The sequence below is a fragment of the Penicillium manginii genome, assembly GCF_028828005.1.
Source record: "Penicillium manginii strain IBT 31320 chromosome Unknown utg000006l:1.0-4164085.0:1.0-4166146.0, whole genome shotgun sequence".
NCBI lineage: Eukaryota > Fungi > Ascomycota > Eurotiomycetes > Eurotiales > Aspergillaceae > Penicillium > Penicillium manginii.
Window position 1 is genome coordinate 399603 of NW_026643107.1, and position 15423 is coordinate 415025.

The 15423-nt window shown below is 49.8% G+C and overlaps 5 protein-coding genes across 5 annotated transcripts; 3 read left to right on the top strand and 2 right to left on the bottom strand.

Moving 5' to 3' along the window:
* Positions 1-5251: 5251 nt before the first annotated feature.
* Positions 5252-6004, bottom strand: N7533_008561 (TRAPP subunit BET5; the record flags this gene model as incomplete). The annotated part of the gene is made up of 5 exons (XM_057105211.1): positions 5252-5269; positions 5335-5423; positions 5512-5657; positions 5717-5915; positions 5968-6004. The coding sequence occupies 5 exons, from the start codon at positions 6002-6004 to the stop codon at positions 5252-5254; spliced, it is 489 nt and encodes a 162-aa protein (XP_056956660.1).
* A 391-nt stretch (positions 6005-6395) lies between these two features.
* On the top strand, positions 6396-9135 carry N7533_008562 (serine/threonine-protein kinase; the record flags this gene model as incomplete). Its single annotated transcript, XM_057105212.1, has 6 exons — positions 6396-6487; positions 6563-6632; positions 6683-6832; positions 6901-7695; positions 7751-7888; positions 7942-9135. 6 exons carry the CDS (start codon positions 6396-6398, stop codon positions 9133-9135), a joined length of 2439 nt encoding a protein of 812 aa, XP_056956661.1.
* Positions 9136-10101: 966 nt separating this feature from the next.
* Positions 10102-10371, top strand: N7533_008563 (uncharacterized protein; the record flags this gene model as incomplete). The annotated part of the gene is made up of 1 exon (XM_057105213.1): positions 10102-10371. One exon carries the CDS (start codon positions 10102-10104, stop codon positions 10369-10371), a length of 270 nt encoding a protein of 89 aa, XP_056956662.1.
* A 1940-nt stretch (positions 10372-12311) lies between these two features.
* N7533_008564 (putative AT DNA binding protein) lies at positions 12312-13274 on the bottom strand (the record flags this gene model as incomplete). Its single annotated transcript, XM_057105214.1, has 1 exon — positions 12312-13274. One exon carries the CDS (start codon positions 13272-13274, stop codon positions 12312-12314), a length of 963 nt encoding a protein of 320 aa, XP_056956663.1.
* A 173-nt stretch (positions 13275-13447) lies between these two features.
* N7533_008565 (uncharacterized protein) lies at positions 13448-13651 on the top strand (the record flags this gene model as incomplete). The annotated part of the gene is made up of 1 exon (XM_057105215.1): positions 13448-13651. One exon carries the CDS (start codon positions 13448-13450, stop codon positions 13649-13651), a length of 204 nt encoding a protein of 67 aa, XP_056956664.1.
* Between the last annotated feature and the right edge of the window lie 1772 nt (positions 13652-15423).

The window sequence follows — 15423 nt, forward strand, 5'->3', positions numbered from 1 at the left end:
GAGCAAGTGGACGGAGCGCGCCGGAATGGGGAATGGACAATATAAATAAGGGAGAGAGAAAAAGAAGAGAAAAAGTGAGGGTAAAATTGGCGATATCGAGGGGACAAATACCACAGCGAATACCTACTAGGTAGTCGGGGGGGGCTTACGCTACACTGACGGGAATAATTACGGATGTATTATTAAGGCTGCCATCAGAGAAGATACTGGCACTAGTTAGTATACTCTGACGAGATTTGGTCTACCACTCTGCAAAAATGTGCGTATTTGTAAGGTGCCATACGGAGGTATTACAGTACGGTATTAAATACCTACCCTTTGCATTTAGTTACATTGACATTTGCACGGAGTACTACGTAGTGTTTCCAGGGCATTCTCTATGCTGACATTACATATAGAACCCTAATTCAATTATAGCTAGGTATACTAATAGTATTATCTAAATGCTTTATATATACTATTCTATCAAACTATCTGATCATGCCACAATACATGTATAATACCAGTGGAGTGAGTGATTTATTGGAGCCCTGGAACTGGAACTGGAACTGGAACTGAAAGAGACTGACTAAACTGCCCACTGCCCACTAAACCGGCGCTGGATCTTCCCTCTTCCGTGCAACAAGCAATTCTCTCCCCCCAAATTACAGGGACGATCAATGACGTCCAGGGACACGTAGCCGGTCTTTCTCTCTGACGTCGACTCTCACCATTTCAACATTCCCACTACACTACACTTACCTAGGTCACGGTACTCTCACACTGGCAGTATTGTACATATACTTCCGCCACCCTCGAGGCTGTGCTCACTTCCCTCCTGATTCGTGCCCCGCAGACCGAGAGCCGACGCGCTGGTCTCGTGTGGCGCCTGAGGGGTATCCCATCTGGTCCTGGTACCAGTCCTGGCATCTCCCGATGGCCCTCCCCGTGGGACAGTGCGTGGCCGCGGGCCCCGCTCAACCGTGCCTCATTACTTTGTTCAGTAAAGGAAATGAGTTGGGGAGGCCTATCCGAGGGACACATGTACATCCACTGGCATACTGTTCCATGCCCCTCGATGCCCCCCCCACTAGGTACGAGTAAGAAATCGCGGAACTCTCCGCTCCACAGTGTAAAATGTAGTTACTCTGTGCAGTAGTACAATAGTAATATGAAGATTTTCTTCAGGATATTACTATTAGCATATGAATTGTTATATTCTGTCTATTCTATCCTACGTATTTGCTTGCGGTTCCGTGAGTTTGGACTTGAACCTACGCCTTGCTCTCCCTCGTATCGCCTCGACGTCCCGGAAATGCTCATCTCCCACTCCCACTGGCACTCCCACTCCTCCCCCCCCCCCGAGTGCCTACTCCCTCTCACCACTGCCGGCCGATCGAGGAGTCAAGACAATCATGCACATCACCCCATTTGGATGGTCGTGGAGTCCGGTCCGGCGTGGGGTCTTTGTGCGATGGGGTCATCCGCTAGCTGCTGATATGACGTCCTATCTCTGGCCAGCACAGAAGAGAGTCGGACAGAAGGGAGAATACAAGAGACTCAGACTCAGACTCAGACCTCTACAGTAGATCATGATCAAGCCTGAGCGATTAAACTACGGCCTATCAGTTCGTCACGAGCGGGCAGCGGGGAGTCCAACTTCCCCTCCACAACTATTTCCCATCCTCTATGATTCGGCACAGCTCACCGTCTTTCTTGGTATGCTAAACTACTAGTAAAGGACTAGGACCGGACTGTGGATTGCGGACTACGGGCTACGGACTACTGTACTGGGGTAGATGCGAAGGTAGACACGGGCTAATGCACACACTACGGGTATACTCGGTGGGGCCATGTATGAGCTCGTGGTAATCCATCTCATCTCGTCGAAAGTATCGAGTTGGGTTGCCTACTACTGATTACAGTAATCTTGACGGAGAAAGAAAGTCCAGCTTGTCCCAGCAGGTCTGGTATGGTATCTTGAGTCCAAGTTGAATCCGGCCGCAGTACTGTTGAAAATTTGAACCATACTCGTCCACATCCCGGGTCTCATCGCACACATCCCATCCCATCCCGCTCTGCTCCGGCCATGCCATGCCAAAAGCGACCTACCCCGGATTGCGACTGTGCTTACAATTGCGAATATCGGCATTGTAGCGAGAAGTTTAATCTGCTCTGCCACTGCTCTTTGGGACGAGCACAGCCCCTAGTGTGATGGTGCCGTGTGTGGCTAACGATGGCTGTATCTGGTTTGGTTTGGTTTGGGTTCAGGTCGATGTTGACCTCGGTTTGGCATCGGAGACATGTGTACTGTTTCTTCCTAGCAACTAGTTAGTTAAAAAAATTACTAATACTGTAAATTTTAGGCGGAAGTTCGTCGGAGGATTGTAGCATGGACGGTAAATAGCAAAGAACAAGCAAGCAAAAGCAAAAGCAGTCTCTCAGAAATGAAAATCGAAATCGAAATGGAAACCGAAATAATACGATACGACATGTACAAAAACCAAACTGCAAAAACCGTTGCTCCTCGGAACGAATATCCCACCGGCTCCCGGGGTACGGGCTACGGGCTACGGGCTACGGGCTACGGCTACCCTAGCCCTGGAGTGTTCTGTATGGACGGCCCTCCCTCACTACGAGGCATTTTCATCGAACCAATCACCAAGCACAACGGGACTCCGCAAAATCGAAACTTGAATGAACCCAGTGCAGGGCCACATGTCGTCCAATTCATGCGGACAAACCATTACCCAGCTCTCTCTTCGTTGCGTTTTCTGCACGCATCCAATGATTATGGTTGGTGGTCCAGCATTTCCTCAAGCTCTTGGAATCATATGCAAATGCAATTACCCCTCCCTTCTCTGCCCCACAAGCGCGGGTGACACGCGCAGGCGGCAGATCAGTAAAAGCTTCCTGGGCGGGCTGGTACGAGTTGACCGCCGTTTGGCATGAGGGTTACTGTACTCCGTACTGTACTGTAGAATTGGATGGGGTTGTGTGCTGTGGCGTGGGATGCACGAGACGAGGTTGGGTTGAATGTAGCTGGTCCGAGCTGAAGCTAACTGCACTTCTGTACATACTAACGGAGTAATGTGTCCGGTGTGGGTTGGATCTTCGCGATTAGATCTTTACGGAGTATCGTTCCCGGGAATACTGTCACCCATCTACCCTGTATACAGTACCCATCTAGGTAGGTGCGGTCTCAAGCGGCACACCAAGCCCTAATGAACTTGAAGGTACATATACCAGAGGTACATACAGTGCAACCAGGTCGCACAGATGGGATGGAGCCACCACGAGATAAGCTGTGGCTCTGCCAAGAGCTGAGCTCGGCGTGCAGAAGCTCGGACCCGGGTGCCTGGCACTTCATCAATCACAGCTTTGCTTGGGAATCCACGGTGGAGTGGAGTGGCGGATCGGATCGGAGTCAACCTTGGAAGTTTACCTTGAACTTGGCGAAGGCGAAGGCGCCGTGAGTTTTGTTCAGGTTTTGTTTCTTTGCTTTGCTTTCGACCGACACGTCAGATGTGCAGATGTTTTGCTTTTGCTGGGGATCTTTCCAAGGCTGGATGTTCACCTGGGCAAGTTGTTATAATGGCGACCTGGTGTGCGGGATTTGTTAGAGCCATAGATACTAGTATTCCACGGCCAGATGATTTTCTTCGACACTGTGGTGTGTGATGTTTGCTTTTGCGGAGACTCCTGCTGGCATTGCTGTTATGTTATACTAATAGCTCCCTGGGAGATATTGGATGTGCGGGATTTGTTAGGGCCATTCAATATTCATCCGCTCGAGTTGGTAAGTGGGTTGTTTTGGAGACTGTATTGTATGTATGGTGTATGTTAGGTCTTCAAGTTTACAATTCTGCCGTACAAGGCTACGTTTTTTTCAATGTATTGCGTAGTATTTAATTCGTGACTGCGAGGCTGAGATTGAGGCTGAGGCTGATGCGATGCTGATGCGGTGCGATGCGGTGCGGTACGGTGCTGATGCTGATGTTTAGGGCTGAGAGGCAAGTGAAGATTTGAAATGATACCCGCCGACCAAGGAGAACTTCTATTTCGGATTAAAAATCAGAGTTTGCAATGTGAAGAACCCTTGCTTAGGGCAGTCCGCAGTCTGGATTCATACCATACCATGTGCGGAGTACATACTCAACTAGGTAGACTGACTAAAGGGACATATGCCTAATGGGGCAGGTGGACAGCCCCAACTGCTGACCGTCTCAATTTAAGCTTCAGGATTATATCGTATTTGGAGCCGATGGACGGGCATAGATAGATCCTGCTACTCATTCCATCTCGACCGTGAACCTTTTATAGCAATTGAAGACTGGTGCGTAGATCTTATGTGCGGCCAAAAAAGCAAACATCTCCCCGAGCTCAGCCCTGCTGCACGAACCCGCCTTATCTGTAGATTCATGTTTGGCCTTGCAGGTGTGATTGGTCATTCTGCAGGTTGTGCGTATAACGTGCGATCGGTATGGATTGGCTGATGCAGGTTCATTACGAGGCAAGGGAGTTGAGTTGAGTTGAGTCGAGTTGAGTCGAGTCAAATCACAGCCAGTGTAACCTTGGAATTAGTGGTTGGGAGTAGGTACATGGACATGTATATGATACCCGAATTTGCAATTGGAGCTTTACTAGCTAGTATCAGATACAGGTATCCTGCATCTGTTCTATTCGACAATGTCGGATATCATAACTGCCCACGAGCACGGGGTAACAGATCGGCGTGACCTCGGGATAACCGCTGCATGCCGCTGACTACCCGGCGGGCCGCTGTTAAGAACCCACTGCTAGCCAGAACGCTGGGATCTCTCCGCAGTATCAAGTATAGGGTAGCCACCTATGAACTGCACCAATTCCGTCACCACCCTGATCCGACTTCGCCCGCTGAAAAGCATATTGCCAAGCCTGGCCCTTGCTTGTATGTTGACGGTGCTATTGATGCAAAATCTGCAGACTGCCGAATTGGTTCTCGGCAGCTTACCGAAGCGACCCTGCTCAAACCAACATTCACGCCACGTGGGACGCCGGCACCGGTGAGTGGCAGCCGGCTGAAAAGGCGGTATCGAGGATCCTAGGGCCGGAGGCGCTGAAGTACATATACCCCGGCGCCACCGGTCGGGGTTGCGGTGTACTAGTCGGTTCGATCTGGCTAGTTATGGTGGGTCTTCTGGCTGGGTGTTGTGTAGGAAGGGCTTGGGCATTTGTAATGCTGAGTGATGTGTGGACATGGTTTGCTCGGTTGCTTCATTACTTTGTTGTATCACGCAAGAACGCGAGTCTGCTGCCACATCAGAAAACAAGTCAACAAAAAGGGGCGAGCCAGCACTAGAGAAAAAAGCATACCACGAACTGTTCCAATGACTCTTCGAAGAGCTCGTTGTTGACGCCCACGCCGCCCGGATGTTCGATCGGGGAGAGCGGGTTTTTCACGACTATACGGTGATGATGTTAGAAAAGAATGGAAGTGCCAAAGCCAGAGCAAAGGCAAAGGCAAACTATGATATGCGACCGTGGACATACCGTATTCCACAAATAAGTTGATATAGATCTGTTGCAGGGCGATGCGCATGCTGGGACTCTTCAGGTCGGTCAACATTACGAATTTGATGTTTGTCGGTGTCTCGTAGTAGTGAAGCTTATACTGGCTGGTGGAGTAGGACACGAAGCTAGAATCGAGGTCAGTTCATGTCAAGGTATATTTGGCCGGCTGACTATCGAGTCGTACTTGTCCTCTTCACCCCCCAAATTGCGCACCATATTTCTCAAGGAGAAGACTGTGCCAAATACTAATTTCGCATCATCGTCGCTCGCATTGACGGTCTGGCCTAGTCCTGTCGGGCCCGCTTGGGCGTCCGTGGCGCGTGAGGACTTCCCCACGATAGAGGTTGGGCGAGGAAGCCAGCGGCGTTTGTAGATGCACTCCGCTAGATGGGGTTAGTGGGGACGGTGAGATAAGAGAATACGGGATAGACATACCATGACGGTCAAAGATATAGAAGGAATAAACAGGCATTATGGTGGTGGGGGTGGTAAGTGAGAGGCTTGGGGAAACCCGATGTTGATTTCAGGAGCAATGGCAGTCCAGTCCAGTCTACCTTGGAGTGGAGGCAGGCGGTGAAAGCAATTAAGGCGGTGAAGACGATAACGATAAACGTTGACCCAAAAAGGAAATCCAGAATCAGGCTGCCTAGGCCAAGTCGTGAATCGTGAAACTAACTGCGACTGACATCGCGCAGATTGGATCGTCCGTGCAGGGGAAAAAGAAGCTATTTTTTTTTCTCGTAAGGCTGACGGCCCCAACTGCGCTGCGTGATCTCCCCCGCTCCTCCTCTTTCTTTCCCCCCCTCCCCTCTACCCCACACCGTCCAACGTTCCTATTCCAAAGGGTCTTTCCCTCTTATCCAATGGAAGACTCAGTCGAAAATCCTTCCGATGTTTCAAAAAACAACTCGATCGACTCTTTAGAGAGTACTGGCCTTTCGCGGCCCGCTGTCGCGTAAGATCAAGTCTTCTATATGGCTTAAGCCATTGGATATGGACATGGCTGACACATACTATCCTAACCCTTCAGTTCGTTTGGCTCCTTCGACAACCCTCAGCGACACCGACAACGGAATCCCCGAGCACGGCGTCCGGTGAAGGTAGCATTCCTCTGCCGTTCGTCATGAATCCCGACTGACCATACGGCTAGGAAACACTGGACGCCCGCTCCGAATATACCACCAGTCAGGACGATGGTACCGCGGAGCATCGAATCAACCAGTATATAATCAGACAAGAGATTGGCCGAGGGTCTTTTGGAGCTGTCCACCTCGCCGCGGACCAATTTGGCAATGAATATGTGCGAGATCACTCCCCGAGGAAACGGAATATGGCTCGAATAGTTCAAAAACTAATGACTATCACCAGGCCGTGAAAGAATTTTCAAAGTCCCGACTGCGGAAACGCGCACAATCGCATCTTCTGCGACGGCCTCGAGGACCACGTCGTCCGGGCACGGGATTCAACTCGCCGCTTCATCGCCATCCGTCCGAGGATGATAATGAGAACGCGAAGAACCCGCTCTACCTGATCAAAGAAGAGATTGCCATCATGAAGAAATTGAATCACAATAACTTGGTATCGCTGATCGAGGTACTGGATGATCCGACCGAGGACTCGTTATACATGGTCATGGAAATGTGTAAGAAGGGCGTCGTTATGAAAGTGGGGTTGGAAGAGCGAGCTGACCCATACGACGATGAGCATTGCCGCTGTTGGTTTCGTGACTTAATGCTGGGTATTGAGTATCTTCATGCGCAGGGAATTGTGCATCGCGATATCAAACCCGATAATTGCTTGGTCACTAGCGATGATGTACTCAAGGTCGTCGATTTCGGCGTGTCGGAAATGTTCGCTAAGGAGTCCGACATGTTCACGGCTAAGTCTGCCGGATCGCCCGCTTTTCTTCCACCAGAGCTGTGTGTTGTAAAGCATGGCGATGTCTCGGGCAAGGCAGCGGATATCTGGTCCATGGGAGTAACTCTGTACTGTCTTCGGTATGGGCGCTTGCCGTTTGAGCAGCAGAGTATTTTCGAACTGTATGAGAGTATTCGCAGTGACGAGGTGGTATGTGAGGATGAACAAGATGATCAGTTCAAGGATTTGATGGCCCGACTCTTGGAAAAAGATCCGGCGAAACGCATCAGAATGAGGGACTTACGGGTGAGTAGCCCCAGGATTGGCGTAATTGCAAATGCTTATGAGTCTTTGAATATAGACACATCCCTGGGTCACCTTGAATGGCACCAATCCTCTTCTCTCAAAGGAGGAGAACACCGCCCAAATGATTGAACCCCCAACAGAAGAGGAAATGAACATGGCTATCACAGGAAACTTTGGTCGCCTTATGACAGTCGTGAGTGCGAGTGAACCCCAAAAACCCTTTCAAACAAACCCTAATTCAAGCAGATGAAAGCAGTCAAGAATTTCAAGCGGCTTGTCGACCCAGCAAAGGGAGGAGCAGGGCCGGCCATGCAAAGTATTCTCGGTGGCGATGCCCAGTTCGTTGCCCCACCTATGGAAATGGACGAGAGTGAAGATTTCCCAGAAGTTGGACTCGGTCAGGGTCATGGCAGCCATGCTTTGAACACAGGCTTGCGAAGGTTCTTAGGTAGATCTCCCATGTCTGCCTTGCGCCGAGATCACTCCGGCCCCAGGCCCGGGGCCAGCGACTCAGCTAGTATGTCTTCCCTACCAGAGCACAGTCCTGCGAGTAGCCGGCTGCCCAGCGGGGTGTTCGAACCAGAGCGTCGAGAGTCCGGCTCTATACGCAGCGGTCGATCAACAGGTAGAGCCGATGAACGATCCCAGTCTCCAAAACTTCCTCTCTCCAGAGCCAGCTCAGCCACCACAAAGCGCAGCATGGAGGGAACAAGAGGACACGCTCGAGACCCATTGGAAGAAAACTGGTCATATCTATCCATTGGACCGTCAACATACACCGGGACATCGCAGGAAGAAAAGCTCACCGGCAGCGATCCAGTCCCGATATTCGCAGAGCCGGACAGCGCAGAAGACATCGACCTACCCGGCGACGAACCCGTAGTTGTCAGCGAATCACCCGGCGCAGCAGACTTCGACATCTACGAAACTGCATACAGCAAAGAACTAGAGCGTATCCGATCAGAAACCACCGCACTCAGCGCTGGCGCTGGCGCAGGCACCGGTGAAGATGAAGATGCAATCCCCGGCCCGAAAGTCTACCTCACACGCCGCGTGGAAGGTAAAGACGAAGTGATGAAGTTTGTGAAAGACAAAACCCTGAACATACAAGTCGGGCAGAGGTTCAGCTCGCCGATGCGCGGGCCATCGACGGCATTCGGTGCTGCGGTGAGTATGCTTCGCAATCAGATTCAGCAGCAGAAAGAACAAACGACGCGTGAAGAGCAGAAGCAGGCTTCACAGCACAATCAAGATCAGGCCCAGGTCCAAGCCCAGCGGCAGGAAAGACGGGGCTCGCATCCGTATTCGTCTGCCTCTATACCTGAGCCCGAACCCTCCGCCCTCGAGGCAACGGGTACACACACAGATGTGCCGGTGACTGACTCCACGGCCCACTTGAGGCGGCTTCTTAATAGGGTACGGGATAAATCCGGGGAATGATTTAGTTGGGCTGAGATTTCGGCATCCATAGTACATACCCCGGATGCAAACGAGGCGAGGGGTGGAGTGGAATGGAGGGGAGCGGAGGGAGGTGAGAGGATGGTATGTAGTTACTATGCATCCATTTGTGCATTGCAGCGCATCGCATCGCATCACGTCGTGTCCTACTTTCCCATATTAATTCTCTTTTGAGTTTCCTTTTCCTTGTTATACCTCACCTCGTCTTACATTTAGCTTTTCATTTCACTGTCCATATCAAATTTTATTTACTGTACCCGATACCGAAAGTTCCTGCGAACGACTACACTGACAAACTGCCTAAGGCACCACCTCCAGGGGGCTCATTCGAGTCTAGGGTATACTAGCCTAACTGGCGAATCTACAGCGACCATCCTATTGGATACTAAACAATATCCGTTTTTCAGCCAGGTCCCGCCGAACCAAGGAATGCAATGCCAAGCTTTTCTCCGCTTTGGATTAAGGTTTCCTCGTAGAAAGGTCGTCAAGGCTTCGGATTTGGGGATTTATATGATTGGCGATATTATGATTCATTAGCTTGTTTGGACTTGAAGTATGTGGTATTGAATGGTGGAATCGGGGCCTGAATAGATCCCTCCTGGTTTTTCGCAAAATCCTCCCCTCGAGGGCCCCGGGGCTTTGAGCGAATGTTCAACGTGATGGCAAGGATAGGGAAAAAGCATATCTTACAGAATGGCAGACATAGTATCACATCAAATCCTTCGATAGAAGAAAAGAAGTAAGAGTGAATGTACCTACTAGTTACATGACGACCCGGTGGTCTTCGTAGCCGGACTGTTCTTCCATGGGGCCACCACTCCCCGAGCGAGGGAAAGCGCACAGAAGACTCCATGGTTTTCACAAAGCATAATAACAATGGGAGGAACAAGAAAGAGAGGGTGGATAGATTGAGAGAAATTCAGTCGCTTGCCCTGACTGATCCGTACCATGTTCACAAAAGAGCAGAAGACTTGCAGCTTGAAGCAGAATATAATTCGCAACCTGTTTGCAAAGTTCACCCTGCTTCTGGCACTCCTCCCTTCGAAAGAATTCCGAGTCAATCCTGTCTTGCGGAAGCAATCTGATATACCCACGACCCGGACAGACCTCATCGAAGAAAAGACCCAAGCAAAAGTCTCAGCATCATTTGTCTTCTTCAGAGTGACGTGCAAACGGATGTATGATCAGACAGCCAAGAATGTTGGACTGGGAGAATAGCTCTGTTGTTACTTATGATGGGTTGTGATAGGGCTACCTAGTAGGCTGAACTGGGCCTACTTGTTACTACTAGTAGTTACGGACATTCTTAATGTTACTACTACAGTAGTGCATACTAGTATTTCAAACACCTGGAGATAGAGGGTACTTTTGCTAAATACTGCTTACTCGCCAAACACTTAAAAAAGTTGGTCCGATAAGATATTAATAGACCAGGGGCCATACGAGCAAAATCCCGGTTTCAGGCTAATTGCCCTAACCTTATATCCAAGTCTTACCAGCGTTTGAGCCTGTCTTGCTTATGTTTGAGCTTCAATAATCGCGCGCGGGTCCGCGGCTGGGGATACGAGTCATGAAAGAGTTCGAAGTACCGGTAGTAATTGATCGGTATGACTAGTTACCTGATGTATATTAACATTGGGGTTGAGATACCCTAGTTTCACTCTGTGACCATTCCCCGCGCTCGAAGGAACTCAGTATAGTGGAGACAAAGGTTTGCGGTGATATAGTTAGTTGCTGTATTTGGGTATTCGGAGAGGTTCCGGGGGGGATCTCCGAGAATCTCGAACCTTGAATGATCCTGATAGTACCCGCAGACGGCATGAATGGAAATGCCGTACGAGAGGCTCCTGTCGATCTATCGGTAATTGCCACTGATTCATCAAACTCCCGAAGTTATCCCGGCGAGTATGGCTGCAGAGTATACCACCCATGAATTACTTACCTAGTAGATATAACTACTCTTTAACAATACGCCGTGTAGTACTACTCTGCCATGTGTGATAGCGTTGTAAACTCTGTACATTAAATATATATCCTAATCGTACATATCATAGCAATAACGAGAGGAAGAGTAAAAAAAGGCAAATGCCAGCACCAGGATTTTCCCGCGGTGGGATGTAGTCGTGACTCGTGTGGACTGGCCGAGGTGAATAAACTGGGGATATTCGAGGCAGAGTCCGGAGTTGAGTGAATAGCTGGTAAGTTGGAAAGAAGTGAACCCAAGAATAAGAAGAAAAAAACAGGCAGAGGATTTGAAAAGCAGATAAGCAAAAAGTAGATAAAATAAAATCAAGTCAAGTCATGAAGCGTTGCCGAACCATTTCTTTGCCATTGGCAAGGTTGGAAGGGTGGAAAGAAGAAATATGAAGGATCGAAGAATCAAAGGAAGGAAAAGGTTTATTAAATGTACAGGAAACCAGAAGTGCAGTTCAGTTCGGATCAGATCAGATCGGTTCAGTTCAGTCGTGGGCCGCGTGGACGGTAATTGGAAATGCTAAGGGCCGGTTTCATGAGTGCGTGTCGTATCGCGTCACGCTGGGTGAAGAGTGGGACGGAGGTCCAAATCGGTAAGAATTCTCAAAAAAATATTTGAAAGAGGGAGACAGAGGCGAGGCGAGGCGAGGAGCTCAGCTGAAAATGACTGAAAATAAAAGGCGAGGGACAATTCGGAAGTCGAAGTCAAGAATTAATGAACGATAAGAAACATTCACAGAACAGGCCGGCAGAACCGAGCTGATGTAGATAGATGCAGACGTGCATTCATTTCTTAGTCGTAGCCATCATCAAGAAAAAAGAGTATTGCAGCGCAAAGTAAAGCATAACAAATCAGAGTAGAGCAGAGCAATCATTGAAAGGCAAACAGACGTGAGGTCACTAAAATCAGAGCAAACGAGTCGAGTCAAAGCGTTGCGCGTGCGTGTTGCATGCTGAACGAAGTAAATAAAAGCCGGACTGTATATGTCGTTGTTGTTTTGGCGTTAGCGCATGAACATGAACATGAACCAATTGGTCCGGACAAAGATGAAAGCGCAGACGAAGACGAATATCAAGCGAAGCGGTCTAGTTCATGAGTCGTAAAAATTCTCTCATCTCGACGAACACCACCATCACCATAAAGATCGCCACCAGTTGAATGGATACCACCCCCTATCTCACCACTACCGCGGCTCACCAGGCGTCGAACTATTCCTCAAATCCGAATAGCCCGCACCAGCACCAGCACCCGCACCAGGACCAGACACAGAGCCCATCTCACGATCCCTTAATCCAGCAACAGGCGTACTAACACTCGCGCCTGACCCGCGCCTATCCGGCGAAAAGCGATCCGAAGGACCCCCCGAAATAGACCCGGGCCCAGGACTCGATAAAGCATGTCCAGGCCCAAACATCCTCTCCCCGGCACTATTCAACCGTGGCCGAAACGAGTCTGGTGGTCCAAGCTGCAAAGCATGAGGCGAGGGTAATGCAGTGTGAGTCGGAGTCATCTCTAATGGTCGGGGTAACTCGCGTAAACTCATTGCGCGATTGGGCCGCGGGTTGTGCGGGCCGGAACCTGAAGATGTGACTGAACCATGGATGGGGACGGGACTGGATAAAGAGCCTCCAATCCCCACACCACCACCAATGCCAGAACCAACACCAACACCAGCACCAGCACCAACTCCCGGCATTGCGCGCGATACTTGCATATCGTACGGTACAGAGGCAGGCATTAGGCCTGGTGGTGGGGCGGATGATGGCGTGTGGCCATATCCACCCATGGCAACAGAGACAGCGGCCGATGGCCCAGGCACGGGACCAGGAGCTGGAGAGAAAGTTGAGGCTCCGGGACTTGTTGGTGAAGGGGGGATGCTGAAATGGACGTCGACAGGTCTGGCGCGACTGATTGGGCGACGCGGGGGAGGATACGTTTCGCCGCGGGCTTGAGCGGCGGCGCGACGGCGTTCAGTTTCGGCTTTGCTGGGGCGGCCGCGTTTGCGCGGGGGCTCGCCGCCTGGTCCGATGGCTGACCAGCGCGGGGAGAGCGGGGCGGGACTTTCGCTGCTGTAGGAAGCGTTGCTAGCAGGTGGTTTGGGTTGGATTAAGCGGGGGGGCTGGCTGCGGGGGTTTCGGATGGACATGGGAGTGAGAGTGTGAGTGAGAATGAGAATGGTGCGGATGAGAGTCGAGAGGGCGTTTGCGGGGGTCATGGAGGGATGGTGGATGCTGTGAGGGTAAAGCTTGTTGAGGTGGGCGAGGTGTTGTGGTGGTCATTGGCGGTGTTGGGGCTGGTGGTGGTACTGAAGCTGAACCAATGGTTGATGCTGATACTGAGGCCGACGTTGATGTTGATGCCAGTGTCGGTGATGGATTCAACGCTGGGCCCGAGCCTGAACTTCGTCCTGTTCCTGTTCCTGTTCCTGTTCCTGGACCTGGACCTCCGGGCGCATGCGGCTGGGTCATATGGAAAAGGGCCATTTTGCAGGAATTGAGTGAGCGTCCTGGTTCAAGTAAGTAAAGTTGAATTTGAATGATTGGTACTAGTATACTAGTAGTTCCAAGGGTTCTTGATACCGTGTGGGAGAGGGATATCATTCCAATTGGGTTCGATGCGATACTCATTGATAATGCGGACGAGATAACTGGATGGGATACCGGCTTTCTTGAGAATCTCGGAGAGTAGAGCATACTGGAAAGAAGTATTAGCTACAAGATTCGGAAGATTCGGAATACCTACTAATAGGTATAGAGTCCGTCTAGGAGGGTGTTCTGGACTAAAATACCTTCTCGTCCTCCGACCAGGGCCTCTCGGGTTGATTCGACATATCCAATCATGGGAACGAAAAACAAACTGCCTCCGGTACGAGTTGAATCGAGAGATCGATGAAGAAGAAAGCCAATGCGCAAATGCGAAAAGCGAGGGAAAAATCAGGACATAAAAAGGAAACCCTTGGAAGAAATCAAACAGGAATGAAAATAGAACAAAAAATAAAGGAAAAAAAACAACAATAAACGGTGGGAATTAAGTCATTTCCACGCGACTGACAAGAGTGATAGGAGGCTAAGAAAAAAATGAGCGAACGAGAGTGAAGAAGAGAAATGAAACACAATAGAATGCACTGCTCAGTTGAGGAAAGCAGAACAGAAAGCAGAGAAGAAGCAGATCAGAGCAGATCAGAACGGAACCAAGCGAGGGACGAAAGTGAAGAAGAAACGACAGCCACAGAAAAGTCGACAAGAACAGAAAAGAACGCAGGCAAAGAGTCCGCCGAGGAAAGGATTGGTTCGGAATCGCACAGGACAGGGCAGCTGCAGGAAAAGGAGTGGCTAGGATACTTTAGAAGAGAAAAGGGGGGCAAGCAGAAGGGTTTCATCTTCCAGAACAAAAGCTCCAAACCTAGAGGGGCAAACAGGACACTACTGCAATGCTGTCTGCAGCAGGATGCCAGCGTGAAAAGCGGAGCCCAACGGTAGGAATGGTTGGACCCAATTCTCAAATCGCGGTTTAAACTGACCCACTAATGGTTTGCCCCGCCGGGGTGAAACACGAGTCTTCTGGGTACTTTTTTTTTCTCATTGTCGAGTGTACTAAGGTTACTAGTACGCGCGATACGTTAGCGGTAAGGAAGAAGTGTAAGTGTGGTAGTTTCAACACATAGGTAATAGTACCAGGTAGCTGGGTAAATAGTTGGCTGGGACAAAGGATTGACCGTCGGGGCTTCCAACTAGAAGGTTTCCAAGGTTAATATTTAATTACACTCAAAGTCAAAAGGATACATGCATGATGTACATGATGTACATGTTAGTGGTACTTGCTAGTCCCTTCAACCCGGGCTGTGCAGGCTTACAAGTCAGTGTACACTATTCGCTGATATCCATCTTGCCAACTACGGCCCGGAGATAGCAAATTATTCCATCCATGAATGAGATACTAGTTGATGAAGAATTTATGCTAAAGTAGAACAGTGGGGTACTAAGTAATCAAGTTGTCTGGAAAATATCAATAAATACGCCACGCTAACACGGTCACTGCAAATCATTGTACTGCACATCAGATCGATTGGCGATGAGCAAAAGTTGGCGTCTGCCGCTGATTCGCTGTCTTGTCATTATGCTTTGCACATTGCTTCACAAAATGATTGGGTGTTTACTCCGAGGCCGAGGTATCAGTAAGATAGTGTCTGTGCTATACTTATACAAACAACATTAAGTTGTATACTAATGTATACTGTAGGCTTGGTAACGACTAGCTAATGATCAATTGCGAATATCAATGCCAATATACATGTC